The sequence below is a fragment of the Microcaecilia unicolor genome, chromosome 1 (genome assembly GCF_901765095.1).
Source record: "Microcaecilia unicolor chromosome 1, aMicUni1.1, whole genome shotgun sequence".
NCBI lineage: Eukaryota > Metazoa > Chordata > Amphibia > Gymnophiona > Siphonopidae > Microcaecilia > Microcaecilia unicolor.
The window spans coordinates 435,225,437-435,252,153 of NC_044031.1; the positions used below are offsets into that span (position 1 = coordinate 435,225,437).

Sequence of the window (26,717 nt, forward strand, 5' to 3'; positions counted from 1 at the left end):
ACTAAGAGAAGTTACTTCTTTCATTGGAGGAGGTTTGCCGTCTGGTGTGACAGCAAGGCCCTAGATCCTCGCTCTTGTCCTACACAGACCCTGCTTGAATACCTTCTCCACTTGTCTGAGTCTGGTCTGAAGACCAACTCCGTAAGGGTTCACCTTAGTGCAATCAGTGCATACCATTACCAAGTGGAAGGTAAGCCGATCTCAGGACAGCCTTTAGTTGTTCGCTTCATGAGAGGTTTGCTTTTGTCAAAGCCCCCTGTCAAGCCTCCTACAGTGTCATGGGATCTCAATGTCGTTCTCACCCAGCTGATGAAACCTCCTTTCGAGCCACTGAATTCCTGCCATCCGAAGTACTTGACCTGGAAGGTCATTTTCTTGGTGGCAGTTACCTCGGCTCGTAGAGTCAGTGAGCTTCAGGCCCTGGTAGCCCAGGCCCCTTACACCAAATTTCATCACAACAGAGTAGTCCTCCGCACTCACCCTAAGTTTCTGCCAAAGGTTGTGTCGGAGTTCCATCTGAACCAGTCAATTGTCTTGCCAACATTCTTTCCCCGTCCTCATTCCTGCCCTGCTGAACGTCAGCTGCACACATTGGACTGCAAGAGAGCATTGGCCTTCTATCTGGAGCGGACACAGCCCCACAGACAGTCCGCCCAATTGTTTGTTTCTTTTGATCCCAACAAGAGGGGAGTGGCTGTAGGGAAACGCACCATATCCAATTGGCTAGCAGATTGCATTTCCTTCACTTACGCCCAGGCTGGGCTGGCTCTTGAGGGTCATGTCACGGCTCATAATGTTAGAGCCATGGCAGCGTCGGTAGCCCACTTGAAGTCAGCCACCATGGAGGAAATTTGCAAAGCTGCGACGTGGTCATCTGTCCACACATTCACATCTCATTACTGCCTGCAGCAGGATACCCGACGTGACAGTCGGTTCGGGCAGTCAGTTCTTCAGAACCTGTTTGGGCTTTAGGATCCAACTCCACCCCCCGAGGGCCCTGTTTGTTCTGTTCCAGGCTACACTCTCAGTTAGTTGGTAAATTTTTTAGGTCAATCTCAGTTATGTCCTCGCCGTTGCGAGGCCCAATTGACCAATGTTGTTGTTTTGAGTGAGCCTGGGGGCTAGGGATACCCCATCAGTGAGAACAAGCAGCCTGCTTGTCCTCGGAGAAAGCGAATGCTACATACCTGTAGAAGGTATTCTCCGAGGACAGCAGGCTGATTGTTCTCACAAACCCGCCCGCCTCCCCTTTGGAGTTGTGTCTTCCCTTGAAGTGTATTGTCTTGCTACATACTGGACTGGCCGGCTCGAGCCGGTTTCGGGCGGGAAGACGGCCGCGCATGCGCGGTGCGCGCGGGCGCGCGAGGGCTAGCAAAGGACTTTGCTAGTGAAGTTTCCGATTGGAGGGGCTGCCGTGGACGTCACCCATCAGTGAGAACAATCAGCCTGCTGTCCTCGGAGAATACCTTCTACAGGTATGTAGCATTCGCTTTCTCAGGGCTGAAGGGTTCTGAAAGGGAATTCAGTTCAATTCAGGTCTTGTATACCGCTAATATCCCCAATTTAGGGTTCAGTGCGGTTTACATCATCAGTGGACAAAGAGTGGGTATAATGTTATAGGTAGGACATTGGTTAAGTACAATCCTGTTGGTTGAATACAGTGCTATATAACATTAGAGAGTGTGAGAGTAGTAAGGTGTTTCCTCCATCCTATAGGCAGGCACGGTATGTGAAGTAGTGGTGGTTATTATGTAGCAGTCTTTGGAAAGAGGAAAGTTTTAAACCTCTTCAAGAAGCTGAGGTAGTTAATCTCTGATCTAATGGTCAGAGGGAGTGAATCCCACAGAGAGATTCCTAATACGGGAAAGAGCGAGCTAAAGAAATTGGATTTCCTTATAGAACTGTGGGGCTAAAATTAGTTGTTCTTTTAGTCTGTTAGAGTGAAGGAAACAGATTGATGAGATGTGAATCAGCAATTCAGAGGTCGAACCTTGTAGAATTTGAAAGAATAGGCATGCGGTTTAAACCTAATTCTTTCAGCTGTGGGTTGCCAATGTAGTTTGGCAAGATATGATGAAACGCTTATAATATCTATTTAGTTTGAAGATTAGTCTCACCACTCTGTTTTGTATGATCTGCAGTTTTTTTTCTGGTATTGGGTCAGTACCAAAAAATAAGACATTACAGTAGTCCAGATGCGATAGAATCAGCATTTGGACCAATAGCGCAAAGGCTTTATGATCAAAGAAAGATCTGACTTAAGTATAGTTGTCTCATTTTAAACATTGTGTTCTTCCATAGTTGGTTGATATGGGAAGAGAATGATAGGGAGGAGTCTAGGAAGACCCCCCAGCAATTCGATTGTGAAGGTTCTGTCATTGGGTAGTATTATTGTAAGTGGGGCCTCGACTCCTTGGTTCCGGAGCCATAGGATCTTTGTCTTTTGCGCATTCACCTATTCGGAAAGGCATACCCGACTGACCCAACTTAAATGCCTCAACCCTGCAACACTTCACTATCAAAGATCGTATTGGGCATTATCAAACCCTCCTACCTTTAACCCCATGTGACTGAATCTTATCTTCCCTATACCACCATAACATCTTTTGTACTTGTCCCCTACCGAACTTGGCAAATGCCTTTATGGTATTATGTAAGCCACATTGAGCCTGCAAATAGGTGGGAAAATGTGGGATACAAATGTAACAAATAAATAAATAAATTCAGTTTTAGATTGTTTGCTGAAGCCCAGGCTTGAATAGCATTCATCCCAGTTGTTACAGATTGGATTGGATCGGATCATGGTTAGAAGATATCAGTGGTAGAAGGAGCATGATGTCGTCTGCATATGATAGGAGTAGCTCTCCTAATCCCAGGTGTATTGAGCTGTGGGAAGACATGAAGAACTTAAAACAAGATAGAGTAGCTTCGGTTTGAAAGGAATTCATTAAACCACTTGAAGACAGATCCTGTTATTCCTATCTGATTTAGTCATTCAGGTAGCATTGTATGATCCACAGCATCAAATAGCTGAGATGTCGAATTAAAGTAGTAGCACCTGATTCCCTTTACATAGATATTGTTTGATGTATGTTGTTAGAACTAGGAGTAGAGTTTTGGCTGTGTGCAGATCTGAATCTGAATTGGGATTGGTGTAAAATAGAGAATTTGTCCAGATATTTGGTAAGTTGTTTGCCGACAAAGGATCCCAGCATTTTCGTAAAGAGGTGTATGCTAGCCACTGGATGGTAGTTTGCTGGTGAGGTTATGTCTAACCCTGAGACCTTCAGTATGGGTGTAAGAATGATTTTGCCCATGTCTGAAGGAAGAGTGCCTAATTCTAGTAGCTCATTGAGGTGATCTGTTAGCCATTGAACCAACTCTTGTGAGGTGGCTTAGAACAGGAATTCTGGGCAATGATTCAGGTAGCAATGTGAGTGTGAGCATTTCAGTAGTAGTGATTTTATGTCTTCAGTTGATAGCGGTTGAAAAACTTCCTATAACTGATTTACTTTAATTCCCTGAGTTGGTCTAGAGCCAGAACCTGCTCCTGAGTCGGAGACTTTTACGTGTTCTTCTACTGTGTTATGTTTAGCTAGGTCGGATCTGATTTGATTGTTCTTGTTTGTGAAATAGTCCGCTAGTTCTTGGCAGAGGGACATGTTTGGTGCATATTGTTGGCCGTGTAGTTGGAGGTTAGACTTCTAGCAAGGGTGAATAGTTTTTTATTGTCAAGGATATCCTTTCCCACTATGCTACTGTAGTGTTTTTGTTTGGAATCAGCTACTTTTAGTTTATAGTGATGAAAGGAGAGTTTCCATTTGGATCTATCACCAATGGCTTTTGCTTTTTCTCCATTGCTTTTTTAGATGTCGACAGTTCCGTTTTAGCTGATTTCGAACTGTTTTGGCAATTTTATCTAGCACCGATTTAACTTTATTGTCCCAGGCAGAGTTTATCGATTCTTGAGTAGAGAGTACAGAGTTAAGGGAGAAGTTGGGTTAGCTGATTTTTCTCTCTGGAGGTTATCAGCTTAAAAGTTTGATGTTCGGCCTGGTTCGTTAGACAGATACCAACTGTAAAGTCTAGTTGGAAGTGATTTGACAATGGTATAGGCTTCCACTTGAATGAGCCGATCAAGCTAGCGGGATAGGAGGTAAGGAAGTCCAGTGTGTGGCCTTTTTCGTGAGTTGGGCCTTCTCTAAACATGGTGAGTTCACTCATCTTCAAGAACAATTTAATGTTAGGAACATTGGTGTAAGTTTCATTCTCTAGATGTAAGTTTAGATCTCCCAGAACTACTACTGTAGGTAATTGGGACATGGCGGATGAAATGACCTCCAGTATCATTGGTTTGGCCTTGATCTGGGCTCCTGGCAGATAATATATGAGGAGTATGCAATCTAATTGATTGGTTTCTTTGGAATCATCGCAGAGTTTGCACAACCTGTATTCCAGTTCTGGGGAAACCGCTGAGCTATCTAGGGATGCGTGGAGGAAGCTCTTATAAATGACAACAAGATGACCCCCCTTTTTTCCCCCTATCTTGGAGAATGAAGAATGTTGTATCCATGAAGGGTATAAGTGGGGTAATATCGAGCTATTGATTTCCATAAGCCATGTTTCAGATATAAACAGAAAATCAAGGTCTGAAGATTCTAGAAGCTCCCTTATTAATAAGGCCTTGTTCCCCACGGATCTTGCATTGACATAAATTGCTGGTACCGGAGGTAGGTGGATCCTGTGTTCTGAGCAAAAGGGTTGTTTGGTCAGGTTCAGAAGGAAGCGTGTTTTAGGCTGCTGGGGGGATTCCATGTGTCTTGCCTAGAGTTGAACTTGGTAGGTCGCCTCTGGCCTGAGGTAATAGTTGTACTGTGTGAGCAGGTGTTGGTGTTGTCTAGCAGGTGTCTGCTGTTTACATGATCTAGGTTTTCTAGGTGTGTTGCATAAGATGAGGATTTGACTAGAGCTGGGGCCTTCAAGAAGGTTGCCCATCATGAAGTCCGGTAGGGCCGAGAGGAGTATTAGAGGCTAATACATGATGATTTTCTATTTAATTTTCCTTTTATCTCCTTTTTTTTTTTTTCATTTTTCTTTTCCTTTCCCTTTTTCCCTTCCTCTTTCCCTTTTTTTCCCCTTCCTTCTCTTTTTCTTTCCTATTCCTTTTTCTTCCCTTTCTTTTCCTCCTTTTCCTTTCCTTTCTCTTTTTCTTTCCCTTTGGACTTTCCTTTCGGTGACTGCTGTAATGTGTTTGTCCTCATGTTCTTGTACTGGTTCAAAAAGTAGTGTGTGTGTGGGGGGGGGGGGGGGACTTCTAAAAGTCGTCCGAATCAACTCTGGTGTTTCCAGCTCAACTCGCTCCCCAGGACCAGCGTTTCATGTCTGTGAACATCTGCCTGTGTCCTATTATCTGTGTTGGTGTAGTGGCGGTCCTCATTTGGAGGTGTTGCTGTTGGTAGCCGCATGTGTCAGGGGAGGCTGATCGGAGGGATGATCGTCTGCTCACCTGCGTCCATAGGCTCAGGTCTCCTTAATGTGCTCTCTGCGGTCTCCTTTCGGGCATCACTGGGATATAGAAAGGCTTGCAGATGTAGTTGCACCCCCCCCCCCCCCCCCCAAGTTTCCAATACTTACTTTTTTTTGTATGGAATCAGCCAGAGATATGGGTTTTCTGGAAAATTTAGAATAGGAAAACGTTAACTTATTTACTTAAAATTGGCAAGGGATTTTTTTCTCAGATAGGATATTTGAAATCACTATGAGGGCTGGGGGAGCTCCAACGACGTTTGTGGAATGGGGGAAGGAGTTGGAGGTGAACACCACTCCCTGCCCTTTTGATCATTTGAAATACCGGAGAAATACGCAAATGCTGTGGAGGTTGCTGGTTACTTGCATGCTCCTCCTAGAATCCTCTGTGGTGACTTCTGGTCCACCATAACCCACTTGGGCATCTGCTGTTTCTCGTTCTCTATCCAACTGCTTGTCAGAAGGCATGCTACACCATCACCTTACCTCAGTATTTTTCTCTTCTGTTTCCTATTACAGCCACCACAAACCTGAAGACCACAGCACCCATTCTTCACCTTACCAGCCACTTTTTCATCTGTCCTCTGCTCTTGAGCTTTAAGGGTTTTTGTTCCTCTGATTCATCCATCTCTATTTTCACTGATTGTGTCTCCTCATCACTATGTTGTGTTGGATGGAGCTGCAGGGATGTCAGCTCCGTCTGAGTCTACTAAGCGCTACTCGCGGTGTGGGAACCACAGAGCAGCGTCTGGAGTCTGTGAGACATGCCTGAAAGAGCAGGGAGTTCCCGGCTCGCGGGGTGGGCAGGTTGTGGATCCCTCGGCCCGTCCCATGGCAAGAGATGGCGGTGTTGGGGCCAACGCTGTTTTGGTGCGAACACCAGTTCAGTGTTCAGCGTGCGCCCCCGCAGGCGCCATTGTTTTGTCGCCCCACATGGTGAGGGCAGACACGGGTGGTGTGGTGGGCGCCCCACAGGCAGACATGGCTGGGGGGGGCCTGTGCTGGGTCCTCCTTCCTCGGGGGTGGACGAGGCAGCGCTGCCCTTTTCCCCGGAGTTTGTGCTTTTGATGCACAGGGCTTTTCAGATGAAGAGCATGGGGGGATTCGCTGCGGCAGACGTGCAGCCTTGGATTCAGGGGAACCGGCATGTTTCTTCCTCTAATCTTCCAAAGAGGCCACGCCTGGAAGCCATGGGCACGGGGGAGGAATTGTCGGGTCCTTCTGACACCGAGTAGGGTCATCGTTCAGGGGATTCCCTGCAAACACCCTCGGAGGACCTGGAGGAGGGAGAGTTGCCGTCGGAGGAAGGGGATGACCCCACGGTGGTACAGCTGTTCCGTAGGGACGAACTCCCTTTGTTTATTGTGCAGGCTATGGAAGTGTTAAATATTTCTCCTCCAGACGCAGTTCCTTCAACTAGTGCGACTCCCTCCATTATGAAAGGGACCAAAGGTCCTTGCAGAGCTTTTCATGTTCATGAGGCTATGAAGGTGTTGATTGCAGCGCAGTGGGACACGCCTGACATCGGCCTTAGGGTGGCGCGGGCAATGATGAGACTTTACCCGATGCGCCCAGAGGATGTGGCCTCCTTTAAGATGCCAGCTGTGGACTCCTTGATTACAGCGGTCACAAAAAAAGACCACGTTACCGGTGGAGGGCGGTACTGCCCTTAGGGACCCACAGGACCGGAAACTGGAATCCTCACTTAAGTCTGTGTTTGAGGTGGCATCTTTATGCCTTCAGGCCTCCGTGTGTGGGTCTTATGCCGCAAGGGCTTGCCTTTCTTGGGTTCAGAAGGCTGCTTCGGCAGAAGAGCTGATCGACTTCCTGCCGGCCTTGGAGTCAGGGCTGGCATACCTTGCAGATTTGTTGTACAATGTGCTTCGGGCGTCAGCCAAGGAAATGTCTTTGGCTGTTACTGCCCGCCACTGGGTCTGGTTGAGGCACTGGGCGGCAGATGTCGCCTCTAAGTCTCTTTTGGCTCGCCTACCTTTTAGAGGGAAGCTCCTCTTTAGCGAGGACCTCACAGCAATCATGAAAGAGCTTGGAGACTCTAAGGGTCAACGGCTGCCAGAGGATAAGAAGGCGGGTTTTCGCTCGATTTGCCCCCGGTTTCGGGAGGCCAAGCGGTATAGACCAGGACGTTCTGGTTCCTTCCAGAGACCTCGCTTCCTGCAGCTGCAGCAATCCTTTCGGGGAGACCGCCGTCCCTCTACCTCTGGGCTGCAAGCTCAACAGGGCGCCAGAGGCGCACAGTAATGGGGCCCTGGCCCATCTCCTTCCTCCTATCGGGGTGCGCCTATCCCTCTTTTGGGAAGAGTGGGCCAGGATAACTTCAGACGAATGGGTACTGAAAATTGTTTGGGACGGTTACAGGCTTGAATTCGCCCATCCCTTACCAGATTTTTTCTTGGAGTCCCCATGCAAGGCTATGGCCAAGCATGTGACTGTCCGAGGGATGCTGGCAGAGCTTTTGCGGCTGGACGCGATGCGTCCGGTTCTTTCCGCCGAGCGGGGTCAGGGTCATTACTCCATTTACTTCATAGTTCCCAAGAAGGGCGGCGCGTTCCGCCCAGTTCTCGATCTCAAGGTGGTGAACAGAGCCCTGAAGGTCCGTCATTTTCGGATGGAGACCTTACGCTCAGTGATGGCAGCGTTGCAGTCGGGGGAGTTTCTGACTGCTCTCGACCTCAAGGAGGCATATCTACATATTCCCATTTGGCCGCCGCATCAGCAGTGCTGGGACAGCACTTCCAGTTTCAGGCCATGCCATTCGGGTTGTCAACGTCTCCTTGTACCTTTTCCAAGGTTATGGTAGTCGTCGCTGCCTGCTTGCAATCTCGGGGCATTCAGGTGCACCCGTATCTAGACGATTGGCTCATCCGTGCACCCTCTCGCAAGGAAAGTGCCCGGACCACGTCCAAGGTGCTTCAGCTGCTGCGTTCTCTGGGTTGGGTGGTCAACATGCAGAAGTGTCACCTTGCTCCATCGTAGTCCCTGGAGTATGTAGGGATCCTGTTTGATACTCAGCTGGGCAGGGTTTTCCTGCCGGAGGTGCGCAGGCTTCGCCTCCAGGATCAACTGTCTTCCTTGTTGCGAGAACCGGCACCCAGGGTTTGGAACTATGTTCAGGTGCTGGGGTCCATGGCGGCGACTCTGGACATAGTACTGTAGGCCAGGGGACATATGTGTCCTCTGCAGTGGTTGCTTCTCAGTTGTGGTCACACCTGTACGAGGATTATACGATACTGATTGCTTGGACTCCGCGGGCATGCTTTGCCATGCAGAGGTGGCTGTTAGCTCTGAATCTGCAGAGGGGTATGCCTCTCGCGACTCCGGATTGGGTGGTCGTGACCACGGATGCCAGCCTGTCGGGCTGGGGGGCACATTGTCTCGGCAGGACAGCACAGGGAATCTGGTCTCAGACAGAGGCAGTGTGGCCGATCAATCTCTTGGAATTGCAGGCGATTTGTCTGGCTCTGCAGGAGTTTCAAACGTTTCTGCAAGAGTGGGCGGTCCGAGTCCTGTCGGACAACGCGACAACAGTAGCTTACGTCAACAGGCAGGGGGTACCAAGAGTGCCCAACTTGCCAAGGAAGCCGCGCTTCTCTGTGGATGAGCAGAGCGTCATCTGTTCCTCCTATCGACGTCGCACATTGCAGGGGTGCTAAATGTTCAGGCAGACTTCCTCAGCCGGAATCAGCTAGATCCGGGGGAGTGGGAGCTTTCCCAGCAAGCGTGCCAGATTACGGAGTGCTGGGGGATCCCAGCGTTCAATCTGATGGCCTGATGCTCCAGTGCCAAGGCCTCCCGCTTCTTCATCAGGGGCAGAGAGTTCAGGGCCGAGGGCATAGACGCGCTCATTCAGCCATGGCCGGCGGTCCTTCTGTATGTGTTTCCGCCGTGGCCCATGATAGGCCGGGTGCTAGGACGCATTGCTCGGCATTCGGGGCCGGTGATTCTGGTGGCTCCGGATTGGCCCAGGCGGCCCTGGTACGTGGACCTGGTCCGCCTGCTGATCGACAAACTGTTACGCGTGGTGGTACGGCCGATCTTCTGTGCCAGGGTCCGGTACGCATGGAGAATCCCACTCGCTTTGGGCTTACAGCATGGAGAGGGCACGCCTCAGACGGAAGGGATATTCCGAGAAAGTCATAATTACGATGCTGCAAGCCCAGAAGCGCTCTACGTCATCATCATACGCACGGGTCTGGTGCACCTTTGTCTCATGGTGTGCTTCCGCAGGGATTGCGGTGGAGTCGGCTTCAGTTCATTACATTCTAGCTTTTTTGCAGGACAGGCTGGATAAAGCCCTGTCCTTGAGCTCCTTGAGAGTTCAAGTGGCAGCTTTGGAGTGCTTTAGGGGCCGTTTGCACGGTCGCTCTTTGGCTTCGCATCCAGATGTGGTACGTTTTCTTTGGGGCGATAGCCACGTCCGGCCTCCGAGGGTTCCGGTTCTACCGGAGTGGAGTCTTAATTTGGTGCTGCGTGCAATGCAACGTCCTCAGTTCGAGCCTCTGACTAAGGCATCCTTGAAAGATCTTACATTGAAGGCTGTGTTTCTGGTGGCCATGGCCTCGGCGAGGTGGGTGTCGGAGCTTCAAGCTTTGTCCTGCAGGGACCCCTTTCTCCATTTCACAGAGGCTGGGGTATGCATCAGGACACTTCTGTCCTTTCTGCCCAAGGTGGTGTCTCGCTTTCATTTGAACCAGTCGGTGATGTTGCCAGCCTTTCGAGAGGCAGATTACCCGGACAATTTCCGGGCTGTGAGGCGTGTGCTTGTACGATATTTGGAGGCCACGAACTCCTTCCGTCGTTCGGACCACTTCATGCTGTTTGCAGGATGTAATAAAGGAAACATGGCGTCGAAGGCCACGGTGGCTCGTTGGTTACGGGAGGTGATTGTTTCAGCCTACGTAGGTCTGGGCAAAGTACCTCCTATTCGCGTGCATGTTCATTCTACGAGGGCCCAGGCTACATCTTTAGCGGAGTATATTTTGGTGCCATTGGAACAGATTTGCAAAGCGGCAACTTGGGCTTCAGTGCATACGTTTGCGAAGCATTATCGTTTGGATGTAGCTGCGTGGCAGGATGCGGCGTTTAGAGCATCTGTGTTGGCCTCTGGGGCCGACATGTCCCACCCTACTTGAGGACTGCTTTGCTACATCCCACAAGTCTCTGGATTGATCTGTGAGACGCAATGGAAGGTAAAATTAGTTCTTACCTGATAATTTTCTTTCCATTAGTCCCAACAGATCAATCCAGAGGCCCTCCCTGGTACTTGTATTCTGTGGGTTCTATGTTTTGTTTGTTTAGCTGTTCGAGTAGTTCGGTTCAATCTCCTCTGTTTAGTCTGTTGGAATTTAAATAAATATATATAAAGAGATAAAGAATAGGTGATAGCAGCACAGCTCATCAGTTTCAGCGGGTCAGCTATGGAGCACTGCGATAGCAGTTGCGTGGTTTGCCATTCCGTAGCCTTTAGGACGGTGGGAGAGGCAGGAGAGTGCGATTCGTATTGTATGGGAATTATGATTACTGCTTTGGTATCGTCATACTGAGGTTTGGAGGGCTGCGCATGACCACATATAGCAAACCTCGGAGTTCTCTCAATCTACATCTGCTGGTTGAGGGACATAAGCCACAAGTCTCTGGATTGATCTGTTGGGACTAATGGAAAGAAAATTATCAGGTAAGAACTAATTTTACCTTACTCTGCCCCGAATCCTGTCCCTTGGCACATGATTCATACCTTATAGCAACAGCTCACTCTCACTCTCTCTTACTCCTCCCCCCTCCACTGAGCTCCCCTGGCAAGGAGGAAGTGAACCACAGTTCACTTCCTCCTTCTGTACCAGCTTAGACCCAACTATTCATGTGAATTGTGGGATCACGGTTCATATAACAGTCAAGTCTAAGCTGGCACAGGAGGAGGAAGTGACCCGCTGTGCCATGGTTCACTTTCTTCACTCTTGTCGCTGTGTGCTTAGTGCTGGAAGGGAAGAGCTGATCTGCTGCTGCCCTTGCCTGCCCTGAATTCTGCCACAGTGGGAGGAGGGAGGTGAAGAGAGCTGAGATGAAGCTGCTTTGCTGCCTTGTGATAGTCTGGCAAAACCCAGGTGACAGGCCGGTTTTTTAAGTCTTCATGGCGAACTGACACCTGGAGTTTGTCAAGCCATGCTATATAGTACGACTAATGTGTACTTTATAGAATAAGTCTAAATTTCTGTTCAGTTGATAGAATACATCGAGCGGCTGTCAATGAGACTAAATTTAGTCATGGGCAGTTATTCCAAGTAAAACTTTACAGTGTAAGCGTCAATGGCTAAATTATGCATGAACCAGGTTTATTGTACAACAACGCGCATAGATTTTAGAATGCCCATGACCTGCCCATGCCATACCCTCTTATCAACTATGCGACTTAGAATTTATGCGCATCATGTTACAGAATACACTTAGACTGTTCTGTGCATAAATTGTAATTAATACCATTTAATGTCAGTTGCTTGTTAAGTAGCAATTATTGGCACTGCTTTGCTTGTTTTTTTTTTTTTTTTTATATTTATTTATTAGATTTTTATACTCAAACAGAGATCATCTGTCAAAGTGAAATACAGCCATAAGCAAAATATAAAACAAATAAATCATCATCATTCAAGAGAACATTTTTTAGCTTCCTTAGACCATAATAAAGTAAAGAAAAAAAGGGGGGCAGGAATCAGAGAAGATTATTTAGGAATTAACATCACAATAATAAAGCACCTTACTTCCCGGTCTATAAACTACTTTGATAATTTTGAGTCTAGAAAAGATCTTAGCTGTTCTGGTACATAGAAAATATATTTTATCTGGGCCAACCATATTATACATTTGCAGGGGTAAGCTAGCAAAAAGGAGCCTCCTAAGTCAATAACTTTAGATCTCAAATTCAAAAATTCTTTCCTCCTTTGTTGAGTCGCTTTAGTAACGTCAGGGTATAACCATATTTTTTCCCCTCCAAACTGAGAGTTTGTGGTTTTGAAGTATAGTCTCATGATTGAGTTCAAGTCCTGCTCAAAGATGAAAGAGACTATCAAAGTAGCTCTTTCTAGAAGAAATCTCTTAAACAAATCAAGAGGATTAAATCCAAGGAGCTTAGGAAAATTAAGTACTCGCAAATTCAATCTTCTATTATAGTTTTCTATTTGTTCTATCTTCCTTGGCACTGCTTTGCTTGTTAACGAATTAAGTTGCGTCCGCAAATCCAGAATATGACTGGATTTGTGCATACTACTTAGGTCGTGCTATATAGAATCCAGGATTTAATGTATAAAATAATCACTTCCATATCATCATGCTGATCAATCCATAGACTGGTGGGTTGTGTCCATCTACCAGCAGGTGGCGATAGAGAGCAATCCTTTTGCCTCCCTATATGTGGTCATGTGCTGCCGGAAACTCCTCAGTATGTTCTCTATCTCAGCAGGTGGTGGTCACACACAGCAGCTCTGGCTAGGTCTCCAAGCCTAATCTTTAGGTTTTGTTGAGTACCTGGGGTTGAGGGCTCTTCTTGAGCAAGTGCAAACCTGGTGGCGCCAGGTCCCTCCTTTTCTCCCCCCTCCCGCTGGCTCCGTTAAAAAAAAAAAAAAAATTTGGACGTCCTTAAGGGCGTTTATTTCGACGTTTATTTAAACGTTTATTGCAGCTACTCACTGGGACACCAGGTCGTTACAGCTCGGAGCAAGAAGCAGGTAATTTTTACCTTTTTATAGCGGGCAGGGGGTTCCCCGATTGATCTCCACGTGGCCTATGGCGTCGGAGGGCGCGGAGAATCGCTCCCCGGACCGCGTGTGCGCTTCTAGCGGGGATGTGGGGGTTTTAAAGTCTGATTCGCCCTTGTTGGGTGTCAGTTTGGAGGCCGGTCAGTGTCCCGGGTCTTCCTCCGGCGCGGCGGTTTTTCCCACCATAAACGCCCATCCCCCGCTGCTCGCCTCCGCCATCTTGGCTGGCCACTCTGCTCGGACGGCTTCTTCTTGGGCCGCCCTTGAGCTGGGAGACGTTCATGCCATGGCCGCCCTTGATTTGGGCGACGGCAAAAAAGCGGCTAAAGTTAAGCGCCGTTCTTCCCGCGCGGCTCCTTCGCGGAGTGTCGCGCCGGACGCCATCTTGGATGCGCAGCATGTTGCTCCCCCACTCTTGCGAGCGCCGGTTGAGGGTGCGTCTAGGGCTGTGGCCCAGGCTGCTGAAAAACAGTCTGGGGGGTTTCTCCCCCGAGTTTATTTTGCTGCTGCATCAGGCCTTCCTTATGCAAAACGCTGCCCCTTCTCCCTTTTCCGATAACGGGGTTGAGGCCCCCGGAAGTAAACGCCCTCGGGTGGATTCCCAGGCCTTAGAGGACGCTGTTTCCTCTGATGTAGATGAGGGCAGCGTATCTGAGTTCTCCCAACGGTCCTTTGGGGATTCCTTGGAGGAGACGGATTCCCGCTCGGATGGAGCGGATGACCCCTCTGCAGCGCGGATCTTTCGCTCAGAGGATTTGCCCAACCTGTTACTGCAGGCCATGAGCATTTTGAAGATTTCCTCGCCAGAGGACGTCTCTCCCTCAGCCCCTGTTGGCTCTGCCATTATGCTGGGGACGAAGCGCCCGCCTAGAACCTTCCACGTGCATGATGCCATGCACACCTTAATTTCGGCTCAATGGGATGTCCCGGAAGCGAGCCTCAAAGTGGCTAGGGCTATGTCCCGCCTCTATCCTTTGCCTGAAAGTGAACGTGAGGCCTTTATTTGGCCTACCGTGGATTCTTTAATCACTGCGGTGACTAAGAAAACGGCGTTGCCGGTGGAAGGTGGCACGGCCCTAAAGGACGCCCAAGACAGAAGATTGGAAGCGGCTTTAAGGTCGTCCTTCGAGGCGGCTGCCTTAAGTTTGCAGGCCTCAGTTTGCGGCTCCTATGTGGCCAGGGCGTGCCTGACGATGGTGCAGCGGGCTTCCCCCTCGGATCCTTCCTTGAGGGCTGATTGGCCGGCCCTGGAATCGGGCTTGGCTTATTTGGCAGACTTACTGTATGATGTCTTGAGAGCCTCGGCTAAAGGTATGGCTCAGACAGTCTCTGCGCGGCGCTGGCTTTGGCTGAAACATTGGTCTGCGGACCACGCCTCTAAGTCCCGCCTGGCTAAGTTGCCTTTTAAAGGCAAGCTGCTCTTTGGGGTCGAGCTGGACAAAATCGTGACCGATCTCGGCACGTCTAAGGGCAAGAGGTTACCAGAGGTCAGGGCTCAGGCCAGTGCTCGCCCCGGTATCTCCAGAGGACGGTTTCAGGAAGCCCGTCGGTACCGCCCAGGCAAGTCGGGCTCCCCTGCCCCCTCTTTCTTCAAAAGGAACTTCTCCCCCAAGCAGCATTCCTTTCGCAGAGACCGCAGTCCCGGAGGTGCACCCTCCGGTCCTCCCCCAGGGTCTCGTACCCAATGACGGGGCCCTGGTCCATGGCCCAGTGCAGATTGGAGGACGCCTGTCCTCGTTTCTGGGCGAGTGGACCAGGGTAACTTCAGACGCTTGGGTTCTGGAAGTCATCAGAGATGGCTACAAGGTAGAGTTCTGCCGACCCTTAAGAGACGGGTTTGTACTCTCTCCTGCAAGTCTCCGGTCAAAGCTGTGGCAGTGCAGCAGACCTTGGACAACCTGATATGCCTGGGAGCGGTCGTTCTGGTGCCAGAAAATCAGATTGGCAAGGGACGTTACTCCATTTGCTTTGTGGTACCAAAGAAAGGAGGTTCTGTCCGGCCTATCCTCGACCTCAAAGGGGTCAATCGGGCCTTGAAAGTGCGGCACTTTCGCATGGAGACTCTCCGCTCTGTTATAGCGGCAGTGAAGGCAGGGGAGTACCTGGTATCCTTGGACATCAAGGAAGCGTACTTGCATATTCCCATCTGGCCTCCACATCAACGCTTTCTGCGTTTTGCAGTCCTGGGCCGACACTTCCAGTTCAGAGCCCTCCCGTTCGGGTTGGCTACTGCTCCGCGGACCTTCTCCAAAGTCATGGTGGTCATCGCGGCCTTCCTGAGGAAGGAAGGAGTACAAGTCCATCCTTATCTGGACGACTGGTTGATCCGAGCCCCCTCTTATGCAGAGTGCGGCAAAGCTGTGAACCGGGTGGTTGCTCTTTTGAGCTCCCTGGGGTGGATCATCAACTGGGAGAAAAGCCAGCTGCGCCCGACTCAGTCCCTGGAGTATCTGGGAGTTCGATTCGACACCCAAGTGGGCAGAGTGTTCCTGCCAGACAATCGGATTGTCAAACTTCAGGCTCAGGTGGACCAGTTCCTAGTAGCCTCTCCTCTTCGGGCTTGGGACTATGTGCAGCTGTTGGGCTCTATGACGGCCACGATGGAAGTAGTGCCCTGGGCCAGGGCTCATATGAGACCACTACAACACTCTCTGCTGCAGCGCTGGACTCCGATGTCGGAGGATTATGCTGTGTGGCTTCCCTTGGACCCAGCAGTGCGCAAGGCGCTGAGCTGGTGGCTGCAGACAGACAAGTTGTCTGCAGGAATGCCTCTGGTGACCCCGGAGTGGATTGTCGTCACGACGGACGCCTCTTTGTCGGGCTGGGGAGCCCACTGCTTGGGAAGGACAGCGCAGGGGCTCTGGTCTCCTGCAGAGGCAAAGTGGTCTATCAACCTCCTGGAACTCAGAGCCATTCGGTTGGCGCTTCTGGAGTTCATCCCGGTACTGGCGTTGAAGCCAGTACGGGTCTTGTCGGACAATGCCACGGCTGTGGCCTATGTCAACCGCCAGGGAGGTACCAAGAGCGCCCCTCTAGCCAAGGAGGCCATGAATCTATGCCAGTGGGGGAAGCGAACCTGGAACAGCTGTCAGCGGCCCACATTGCCTGAGTCATGAATGTCAAGGCGGACTTTCTCAGTCGCCATACCTTGGATTCCGGAGAGTGGCAGCTATCTGCTCAGGCGTTCTTGGACATCACGAAGCGCTGGGGCCAGCCGAGCCTAGATCTGATGGCGTCATCGGCCAATTGCCAAGTGCCGCGCTTTTTCAGCAGAGGACGGGACCCTCGATCCCTGGGAGTAGATGCTCTTCTCCAACAGTGGCCGACACAGGAGCTTCTCTATGTGTTCCCGCCCTGGCCCATGTTAGGCAGGGTGCTAGACCGGGTGGCAAAGCATCCGGGCCGGATAATCCTGGTGGGTCCGGACTGGCCCAGACGTCCCTGGTATGCGGACTTGATCAGGCTCTCAGTGGACGATCCTCTGCGGCTGCCAGTGGAGCAGGGCCTGTTGCATCAGGGTCCCGTGGTGATGGAGGATCCCTCCCCCTTTGGTCTTACGGCCTGGCTATTGAGAGGCAGCGTCTGAGAAAGAAGGGCTTCTCAGACAAGGTCATCGCCACTATGGTGAGAGCGAGGAAGCGCTCTACTTCTGTTGCTTACGCCAGGGTTTGGCGTACCTTTGCAGCGTGGTGTGAAGCAGGCTCACTTTCTCCCTTCACTGCTCCAATTTCTTCAGTGTTGGCGTTCCTGCAAGAAGGTCTGGAGAAAGGCCTGTCGCTCAGTTCCCTTAAAGTCCAGGTAGCGGCTCTGGCTTGCTTCAGGGGCCGCCTGAAGGGTGCTTCCCTGGCTTCGCAGCCAGATGTGGTGCGCTTTCTGAAGGGAGTTAATCACCTGCGCCCTCCTCTGCACTCAGTGGTGCCTGCGTGGAATCTCAACCTGGTGCTAAGAGCCTTGCAGAAGCCGCCTTTTGAACCCTTGTCAAGGGCATCTCTGAAAGACCTGACGTTGAAAGCAGTCTTTTTGGTGGCTATCACTTCAGCCAGAAGAGTTTCCGAGCTCCAGGCACTCTCATGTCGAGAGCCCTTTCTGCAGTTCACTGAGGCAGGAGTGTCTATTCGCACAGTGCCTTCCTTCCTGCCCAAGATTGTTTCTCGCTTCCATGTGAATCAGCAGCTCTGTCTCCCTTCCTTTCGTAGGGAGGACTACCCAGAGGAATACTCTGCTCTCAAATATCTGGATGTGAGACGAGTCATCATCAGATACTTGGAAGTGACCAATGATTTCCGGAAGTCGGATCATCTGTTTGTCCTGTTTGCAGGTCCTCGTAAGGGTCTGCAGGCTGCTAAGCCTACAGTGGCAAGATGGGTCAAGGAAGCCATTGCAGCGGCTTATGTGGCCGCGGGGAAGGTGCCGCCTATCCAGCTGAAGGCTCACTCCACTAGAGCTCAGGCGGCCTCGATGGCAGAGGCCGGGTCCGTCTCCTTGGGAGAGATTTGCAAGGCGGCAACTTGGGCATCGGCCCATACCTTCTCCAGGCATTACCGCTTGACTGTGGCTGCTCGGGCGGAGGCCCGGTTTGGAGCTTCAGTGTTGAGGTCAGGGATTTCTATGTCCCGCCCTGGGTGAGTACTGCTTCGGTACATCCCACCAGTCTATGGATTGATCAGCATGATGATATGGAAGGTAAAATTATGTATCATACCTGATAATTTTCTTTCCATTAATCATAGCTGATCAATCCATAGTCCCTCCCAGATATCTGTATTGTTTATATTCTGGTTGCATTTCAGGTTCAAGTTTAGTCTTCAGTTCCTGTTCAGGAGGACTTCGTGTTCAAGTTTTTCAATGGATTCTTCAAGAGTTGAGACGAATTTGTGTTACAGTGAGCTGCTGCATTCCTCTCCCCTCCGTTTTACGGGGCTGGATTGAGACTTAAATTCTGCCTGCGCTCCCTCCCGCTTCGTGCGGCAGTAGGGCAGCTTTGTACCCCTCCCACTTCGGCGGTGTTAGGGTCAGTCAGCTCCTCCCGCGGTTGCGGTTGCAGGATAAGCCAGATCCCCCCGCATTGGCGGGTGTGGTGTCCCTCCCCCGCTCCGCGGGGATGAGCTGGACGGATTCCCCTCCCCCACTTGTGTGGGGATGAGCTGGGTTAATTCCCCTCCCCCGTTTCGGCGGTGGTGAGCTGGGCAGAGTGTCCCTTTGTGGGTGTAATTCTCTAAGTGCTGAGTCCTGCGGATGGAGCTTGGATATCGACATACTGAGGAGTTTCCGGCAGCACATGACCACATATAGGGAGGCAAAAGGATTGCTCTCCATCTCCACCTGCTGGTAGATGGACACAACCCACCAGTCTATGGATTGATCAGCTATGATTAATGGAAAGAAAATTATCAGGTATGATACATAATTTTACCTTGGCACTGACTCTTGCGTTTCTCTTTTACAACTATTTCTGATTTTCTTGCAATAATTTTTTTATTGGTTGGAATGGGAGTGTCCCAGGTGATTAAACCATTTCAGTTTCCACAGTTTCTTAGGGTCATGATAACAGCATTTTTCTATTAGTATCTACATAGTTTCTAAAGCATGAGATACGTTGCCATGTTTTATTTCTGTATACAATTTTTTTGCTGTTAGTACTTTGCTGCCAGCTACAAGATGAGTAACCGTTTTCTAGCATTTTGTTGCAGAATCTATATGTGTGCCAGTTTTTTTCTATGGTTACTATGAACCATCTTGTCTAATGCACTGTCCTGAGCTGAACATAGGGGTTTTTTTTTTCTCATGCTCCGGTTTAAATTCACCTCTCTAATCAGTTATGTCTGGTTTTAATTGGTGTATTACTGCAGGAACACTTTTTATATTTCTTGCCTCTTGTTTTAATTCATTTGCCAATCTAATTCTTACAAAAAAAAATTATTGTTTTGCAAATTTTCTTCTGTCCTATCTATGTTGGTAGATTCTCACTCTTTCCTTATATTTGTTGGAATGTTTGTACAAGGATGAAGACCAGTTCTGAATGTTTACAGTCATACTTAACACTTTTTGTATATTTGGATCTGATGTTGTTGAGCAGGCCTTTGATAGTTTATGTATTGCCTGTTTCTCCCTCGTCTCTTGGAATTTATGGGCTTGTATATGGTGATTCTTATTACCTTGTGGGCATGGAGCAGTTTTCTTATTTTTGCATCTGTTTTTCAAGTTTTTCTTTTTGCTATTTCAATTAGATAATAAATCCAAGCAATTTAGTTACTTCAAAACTAAGAAAATTCAAACAAGGAAAAGATAATCAAACTAAAGTCTACATCACAGAGAGAAAAACAGTGGTAATAATTCTCATAGACCACATAATTCAAAGTAGAAGGACCTAAATAAGGGGCTGTTTTATTAAAACTTAGGGCTCGCTACCGGATATCATGAACTAAGTGCCACGTGGCCCATAGGTGTAAAATAATATAATATTTAACCATCTCTCTGACCTCATTTGCACCTTTCTTTAAATTAATCACCTTACTTTCTAACTCCTCTTACTCTCTTACCTATCTATATGTTCCACCTTTGCTTATACCCTACGCTATCAGTTAAAATGTTCTATTACGTATTATGTTGGCATTGTCAGTAGTATACTATATAGAGGCATATTTTCAAAGCACTTAGCCTTCCAAAGTTCCATAGAAACCTATGGAACTTTGGAAGGCTAAGTGCTTTGAAAATATGCCTCTATGCCATACTTGTATTGTTATTTGAACATTTACTGCTTTAATTGTCTATTGCCCATGTTTGATTTTTTTCTTACTATACACCACCTTTAGGGGCTTGTTTACTAAAGCTCAGCTCGAGTTATCTGAGCCTTGCTGCAGATAACTCGAGCTAAGCTTTAGTAAACAACCCCCTTAGTGAATTCCTTCAAAAAGGCGGTAAATAAATCCTAATAAATAAATAAAATAGGAAGCACAGCGTTTAGCACACGCTGTTAGCATATGCTAAGATTTTGTAAAAGGGCTTATAAATTATTTCTTATGGACCCATATCTACTTCACCCCTTCAGTCAATTTCATTTTACATCTGAACTTTTTTGGGGGGTAGGGGTGGGGTGGGGGCATTTGCCCCTTTCCAAACTTTTCAGCAATAAGACCTATGATAGTGGTTTCCAAACTTGTTCCTGGAGGCAACCCAGCCAGTCTGGCTTTCAGGATATCCACAGTGATTGTTCATGAGAGAGATTTGCATGCAGTGAAGGTAGTGCATGCAAATCTCTCTCATGAATATTCATTGTGGGTATCCTGAAAACCTGACTGGCTGGGCTGCCTCCAGGACCAAGTTTGGGAACCACTGGACCTATGAGACAAACATTCTTTATTGAATACCTTCAAGTTCTTAAAAGGGAGGAGGATGATCTGTAGTGCCTTGGCTTTCTTTTATGTGGTCTAATACCAGTTAGGACAGCCATACTCCATAGGTAAGCAACGCTTCTTTTTACACTTGGGCACCTCTATTATAGGAAACCAGATGATAGAATATCTGGTTTTAGACTAATCTTGATTGGATACTTTTCTAGATTAGCAGATGCAGGGCCCCCTGAACTCAAATGTTTCTGAGGCACTTTGGCATAATTATTTGTTTTGGGCACAGACTGACTAGGGCTGAGTGCTGCATGCCATATTGGAGGATTATCTGCATTGAAATGAAATTTGCTGTTGCCTCCCTTCCATCTGATGCTGCAGCCACCAAGTTATTCAGCATGCTGCAAGCCCTGTCACATCATGGTTGCATCGTTCTCTGTCACTAAAAAGAATACAGAGATTATATTTGGAAATTGGTAAAAGAAAAAGTAAATTGAGTAGGTACATTGCTTGATATATATATATTTTCCCCCCCAGTTGAATTCTTAGAAAGGGTACGAGAAAAAAAGAAGGGAGACATCACAGTGCTGGATCTGGGCTGTGGAAAGGGTGGAGATCTGCTGAAGTGGAGAAAAGGCAAAATCAGCAAACTTGTGTGCACAGGTAATAAAGGATCTCTTCAAGGTAGAAGTGACCTCAGCTGAACATTTTTGTTGTAAGGAAGTTTTTGTAACCTTTCCATACAGTATGAGAAAATATTACTCAGAAGTGATGTACAGTTGCATTACAACTGGATTTCTAATGTATTTACATTGTACAACTGGATTAGACAGTGTGGGGATGTAGATAAATAATGGTACAGTTCACAAATATTCATGCTGTCTGAATTTTAATCAGAAATCTCATGCAATGTTCAATATTAGAAATATTTTTAAATACCATAAAAAGGGCCCTGTTTACTAAGGTGCGCTAACGTTTTTAGCACGTGCTAAAAATTAGCGCGCACTAACCATGTAGACACCCATATGAATATTATGGGCATCTACACGGTTGGCACAAGCTAATGCTTAGTGCACACGCAGCTTAGTAAACAGGGCCCCAAGTATCTAAACAATACATAACTGATGAATTTTCATATAAGTAGTTCATAGCAATTAACATGTAAAAGGCTAAATAAACTTCCTGATCCATATCCTAGACTGTAAAAGCTCTACCTGAGCTGTAAAAATATCCAGATAATTTTGAATGAATTCCAGAATTTTTATGAGATCTGTGAAATACTTAAGAATTCATACAGAGCAAAGTATGACAACACTCTTGATACCACGTTTATATCACAACTCATATGTTTCTTTCAGTGCTGAAGGTATCTTCTCATGGGGGGTAATAAAATCTTGGATTCCGAGAAAGAACAAACTGCAAACATAACACTGTTTACATTGTTAAAAAAGGCAGTTTGATGAAATATTAATAAACTGTAAACATGTGGCAATATTCAGGGCTGTGGAGTTGGTAGAAATGTACTAACTCCAGCTTAAAAATAAAAAAAGCATAATAATATGCTAAATTTATTTTATACTTATTTATTTTGTATAATTTTATACTTTTATATATTTATTTATTTATTTATTGCATTTGTACCCCACATTTTCCCACCTTTTTGCGGGTTCAGTGTGGACATATCTTTGTCCTGAATCTAAAGTTATATTTACCAGTACTTTAGATCCAGAACAAAAAATGTAAAGCCTGATATCAGTAGGAGTCGGAGCTGGAGTTGGAGTCGGACAGTGGAACATAAAGTTGAAGTTGAAGGTTTGGTGTACCAACTCCACTGCTCCGGCAGTATTTTATGTTGGCAGATTTTGCAGGGCAGCGTGGAATATTCATTGCCTATGGTAAAAAATTAGGGGTCCTTTTACTAAAGTGTGCTAATGGATTTAGTGCATGCTAATGATTAGCATACTCTAAATGGGAAGAAGCCTATTATATTCCTATGGACATTTTATTTAAAGTGCGCTAAATCTGTTTGCGTGCCTTAGTAAAAGAACCCCTTAGATTGTAAACCCTTCAGAGACAGGGAAATACCTAGAGTACCTGGAAGTAACTCACTTTGAACTATTGCCATAAAAGGTGTGAGTAAAATTCAAATAACATAAGAAATAAAAATATCAGTGGGTACAAGTAATAAGGTAGATTTTCTCCGGAAAGAAATGTTTGCATCTGTCTACTTACTTACACAAAAAGGAGTTTGTTCTTTACTTTTATTTATCAACACTGCTTTATCTTTTGCCATAGGTGTTTGTGTGACTATTTTTATTATTGATTGTTGGGAGGGAGGCACAGCTAGAAGTGGTGAAACAAAAGTAATTTAAAAACAAACAAGGTAATCAATAGAAATAAAATAAAACATAGAAAATAAAATAAGATGACACCTTTTTTATTGGGCTAACTTAATACATTTCTTGATTAGCTTTCGAAGGTAGCCCTTGTTCTTCAGATCAGAAATAAGCGAATGTTGGTATATAACAGCATATATATAGATATATACTGTTATTTACCAACATTTGCTTATTTCTGAGCTGATGAAAAAGGGTTATCTTCAAAAGCTAATAAAAAAATGTATTGTTAGCCCAATAAAAAAGGTGTCATCTTATTTTCTATATTTTATTTTATTTTATTTCTGTTGATTACCTTTAAAAGTGGACTAATAATGGCTACCACATCGCTCTACTCAAAACAAACAAAAACTACAGATGCTCTTATAAATGAATTCTACCTGTCATTTGGATGTTCATAATGTATTTACTTTTCCAGGGAAGGCTTATTGGCACCCTCTTAGTCCTATGAGGTTGACTTAAAGATATGATACATTTTTCTTTAGATATATTTAACTTCCTTTTTATAAATAGTTGGATCTGTGTATATGCTCAGCAGACCTTCATGTACTGTTCTGTGTTGGAGGCTTAGTCCTGAGGTATGTATGTTGGAGAATACCTGCTTTCTGTCTGTAATGCAGTGATAACTAGTCTTTCATGACCTGACCACCTAGTGGTGTTAGCGCTTGGATTTTTCTTTGTGACACTACATGAAGATGGAATGAAATGTACTAAAACTACCCCATACCCATCTACACAATGATAAAGAAACTCTAGTGCACATATGACCATAGTTTGATTCTCTTTATGTTATGTTTATTTTTATAGACCTAGCTGATGTTTCTATACAGCAGTGCCAGCAACGTTACAAAGAAATGAAGAACCGAAGCCGTTACAATGAGCATATCTTTAGTGCAGAATTTATTACTGCTGATTCCACTAAGGTATCTTTCTTCTTTACTTATTTCGGGCTACTCTGTAGTCATTTATGTATTATATCTGTTTTGGTTAATAAAATTTCAGCTTTCAAAGTAAGCCATACATTCTTTCTTCAAATGCCCAGATGAGTTATATATTAAATATAAATTATTTAAAATAAATATTGCAGTGATGATAAACCATAAAATGTAAAATAACAAACTTTACAAACACAAAATATACAAAATAACAACCCATCTGTATCTAAAGGTAATTTTTCTGCAGACAAAATTTGTTTTCTTTTGTTTTGTCATACTAAAATAATTTCAGCTAAAGAAAATGCCGCTAAAGCTAGCTGCCTGTTTTTGCTCTCTGGCTGTTGAATAGTGGTGGTTTAATATCGATCTATTGCTGTTATTTTCATCAGGGTTTGGGGTTTATTCCAGCTGGCTACTTTTTACCCGGCCCATTGGTAGACCGGAGTAATTTGAGCATGGTCACTGCATAGAATGCTTGCAAAACCAGTCGGACAGGTTCTGAGGATTGACCACCAAAATGCTATTTATTTATTTATTTATTTGAGAACATTTATATCCCACATATTCCCACTAAGACAGGCTCTATGTGGCTAACAGTGTTTTAATAAAAGAACATCATAACAATTCTAGTACAACACAAAGTATAAGGTACATAAAGGAGGGAAGGAACAACAGAAGAAACGAAAGAGGGATACCAAGAGGTTAAGCAGCGGAGGAGTATGATCTATCACAAAGATAAGTCTTGAGGGATTTTTTATTTATTTATTTTTTCTTTAATTTTAAATTACAATAATCAACGATTCCCTTGTACAGAAATACAGGTAGAAATAATATAGTAACACTCCAAGCAACCATATGTAGACATTTAAGAAACTATATAGAGAAAAAAAAGAAAAAAGATTCTGAAATTAGAGTGTATTTATACAAGCATTGTAAAATCTTTCTTAGACCCCAATAAATAGTAGAGGGGGAAAATGAATTAGAGAAGTAACAAAACAAGAGTGTGGATTAAAGTCCTGAATAGGTCAAATGGTAGGAGCTGCTTGATACGCTTGAGAGACCTCGTGGAGAGGAGCATTTGCTTCGTTATAGACGAAACTTGAAGGTCAAGAGTCAAGTGCCAGGATGACCCCAAATAGCTTCATGCTAGTTGCGATAGAGATGGAGAAGTCCTGCGCAGCCACCGTGCCCGGTATGGATTTATAGAATTGCTATAAACATAACACTAGTTATTTCACTTCAGTTCTCGAATCTGGACTTTTCGGCATTGCCGTTTTGGCGTTGCCATTTCAGCGCCGTCAAAACAGTGCCGAACTTAGGGGTTGCAAGAATTTTGGACGTAGGCAAAAGTCCTCTACTTCTTCCTCCCCCCCTCTCACACTGTCTTTTGGTATTGCAGGGCTGTGCCTCCTACTGCAGCCAGGGGATCATATGCTGCCGGGGGAGGGGGGGGGGAGTTTGGGCAGAAAGGAGATATGGACCACCTGGGCCAGGCCATAACACTCTTCTGCCCAAGGATATCTGCTGCAGTAAACAGACAGAGCATACTCCTAATGAATACCGGAGGTCAATGCGGGGAAGGGGGGAAGAAGTAGAAAACCTTTGCCTGTATCCAGAATTCCAGGCCGCCCAAAATTCTTGCAGCCTTCAGTTCTGTGCCATTTTCATAGCGCTGAAATGGCAATGCCAGAAGCTTCATGTACCCCCTCAATGCTTGCCCAGCTTGTTAGACATAAAGTTGTTCTTCTATTAGTGTGTTTATTCTTTTTTAATACATACATTTCTATTTTTCTTAAATTTTTCTTTCTTATATACTGGTGAAAAAAAATCCTTTCACTGCTCTGAACTGCTTAGTACTTAAAGGTGTGTTTATGCTGCCAAAAATCTTTATATTTTTTTTTTTTCTTTTGTTGCCATTTTATGTTAAAATATTTAACCACTTAAATTTCCTCTAAGAGTCTGGCCTTCCTATGCTCTACCAGAAGTATTCAATTATCTTATCAAATAATTTTGGTTCACTTAAACCTATGATCATAGGATTCAAACATGAGGTACATGTATCCTGAGGGGGGTGTGCAAGACATCAGCCGGGGGGATATGTGGTGTCCAGCAAGATGGAAAAGCAGCCAGTATAAGCCTCCCCAGCCCATGCCATGACCTTCTCCTCTGTTCTTTTGCTCGGTTCGCTGCCTTCACAGGTCTGTGGCAGGAGCAATGTAAAGACACACAAGACCCTTTCCTCGCACATGGTGCTGCTAGCTATGCTGATTCCCCCCTCCCCCTGATTTAAATTTAAGCATCGGAGGGGTGTGACTGGCAGAGCTGGTCGTAGTGTGGGAAAGGAAATGGTCCCTCATGTTTTCCCATTGATTTTATTGCTGATACCGCTGCCAGCCTGCCACAACCTGGGAAGGCTACATCTTTTTTGAGATACAGTGACCAGAATTGAATGCAATAATCAAGGTGAGGTCGCACCATAAATCGATACAGAGGATATATAATATTCTTGATCTTATTTGCCATCCCTTTCCTAATAATTCCTAGTATCCTGTTTGCGTTTTTGGCCACCACTGCACACTTACGCAGAAGATTTCAATATATTGTCTACAGCGACATCTTGGATCTTTTTCTTGGGTTCTGGCCCTAAGGTGCACCCTAAGGTGCACCCTTTCCTCCACTGCTAACGCCAGACTCCGTTCCTTTTATCTTACTGCACCTTATGCCTGGAATAGACTTCCTGAGCCCGGTACGTCA

General features: G+C 46.4%; 1 protein-coding gene across 5 annotated transcripts in view; it reads left to right on the forward strand.

The window, feature by feature from the left end:
- Positions 1-26,717, forward strand: part of LOC115476258 (mRNA cap guanine-N7 methyltransferase-like) — a gene marked incomplete at its 3' end in the record, with an annotated part of 148,199 nt that overhangs the window by 68,295 nt on the left and 53,187 nt on the right. For all 5 annotated transcript variants that reach the window (XM_030212557.1, XM_030212544.1, XM_030212551.1 and 2 more), the window contains 2 exon segments: positions 21,170-21,295; positions 23,836-23,951. In XM_030212557.1, the coding sequence (XP_030068417.1) occupies positions 21,170-21,295; positions 23,836-23,951 (242 nt within the window).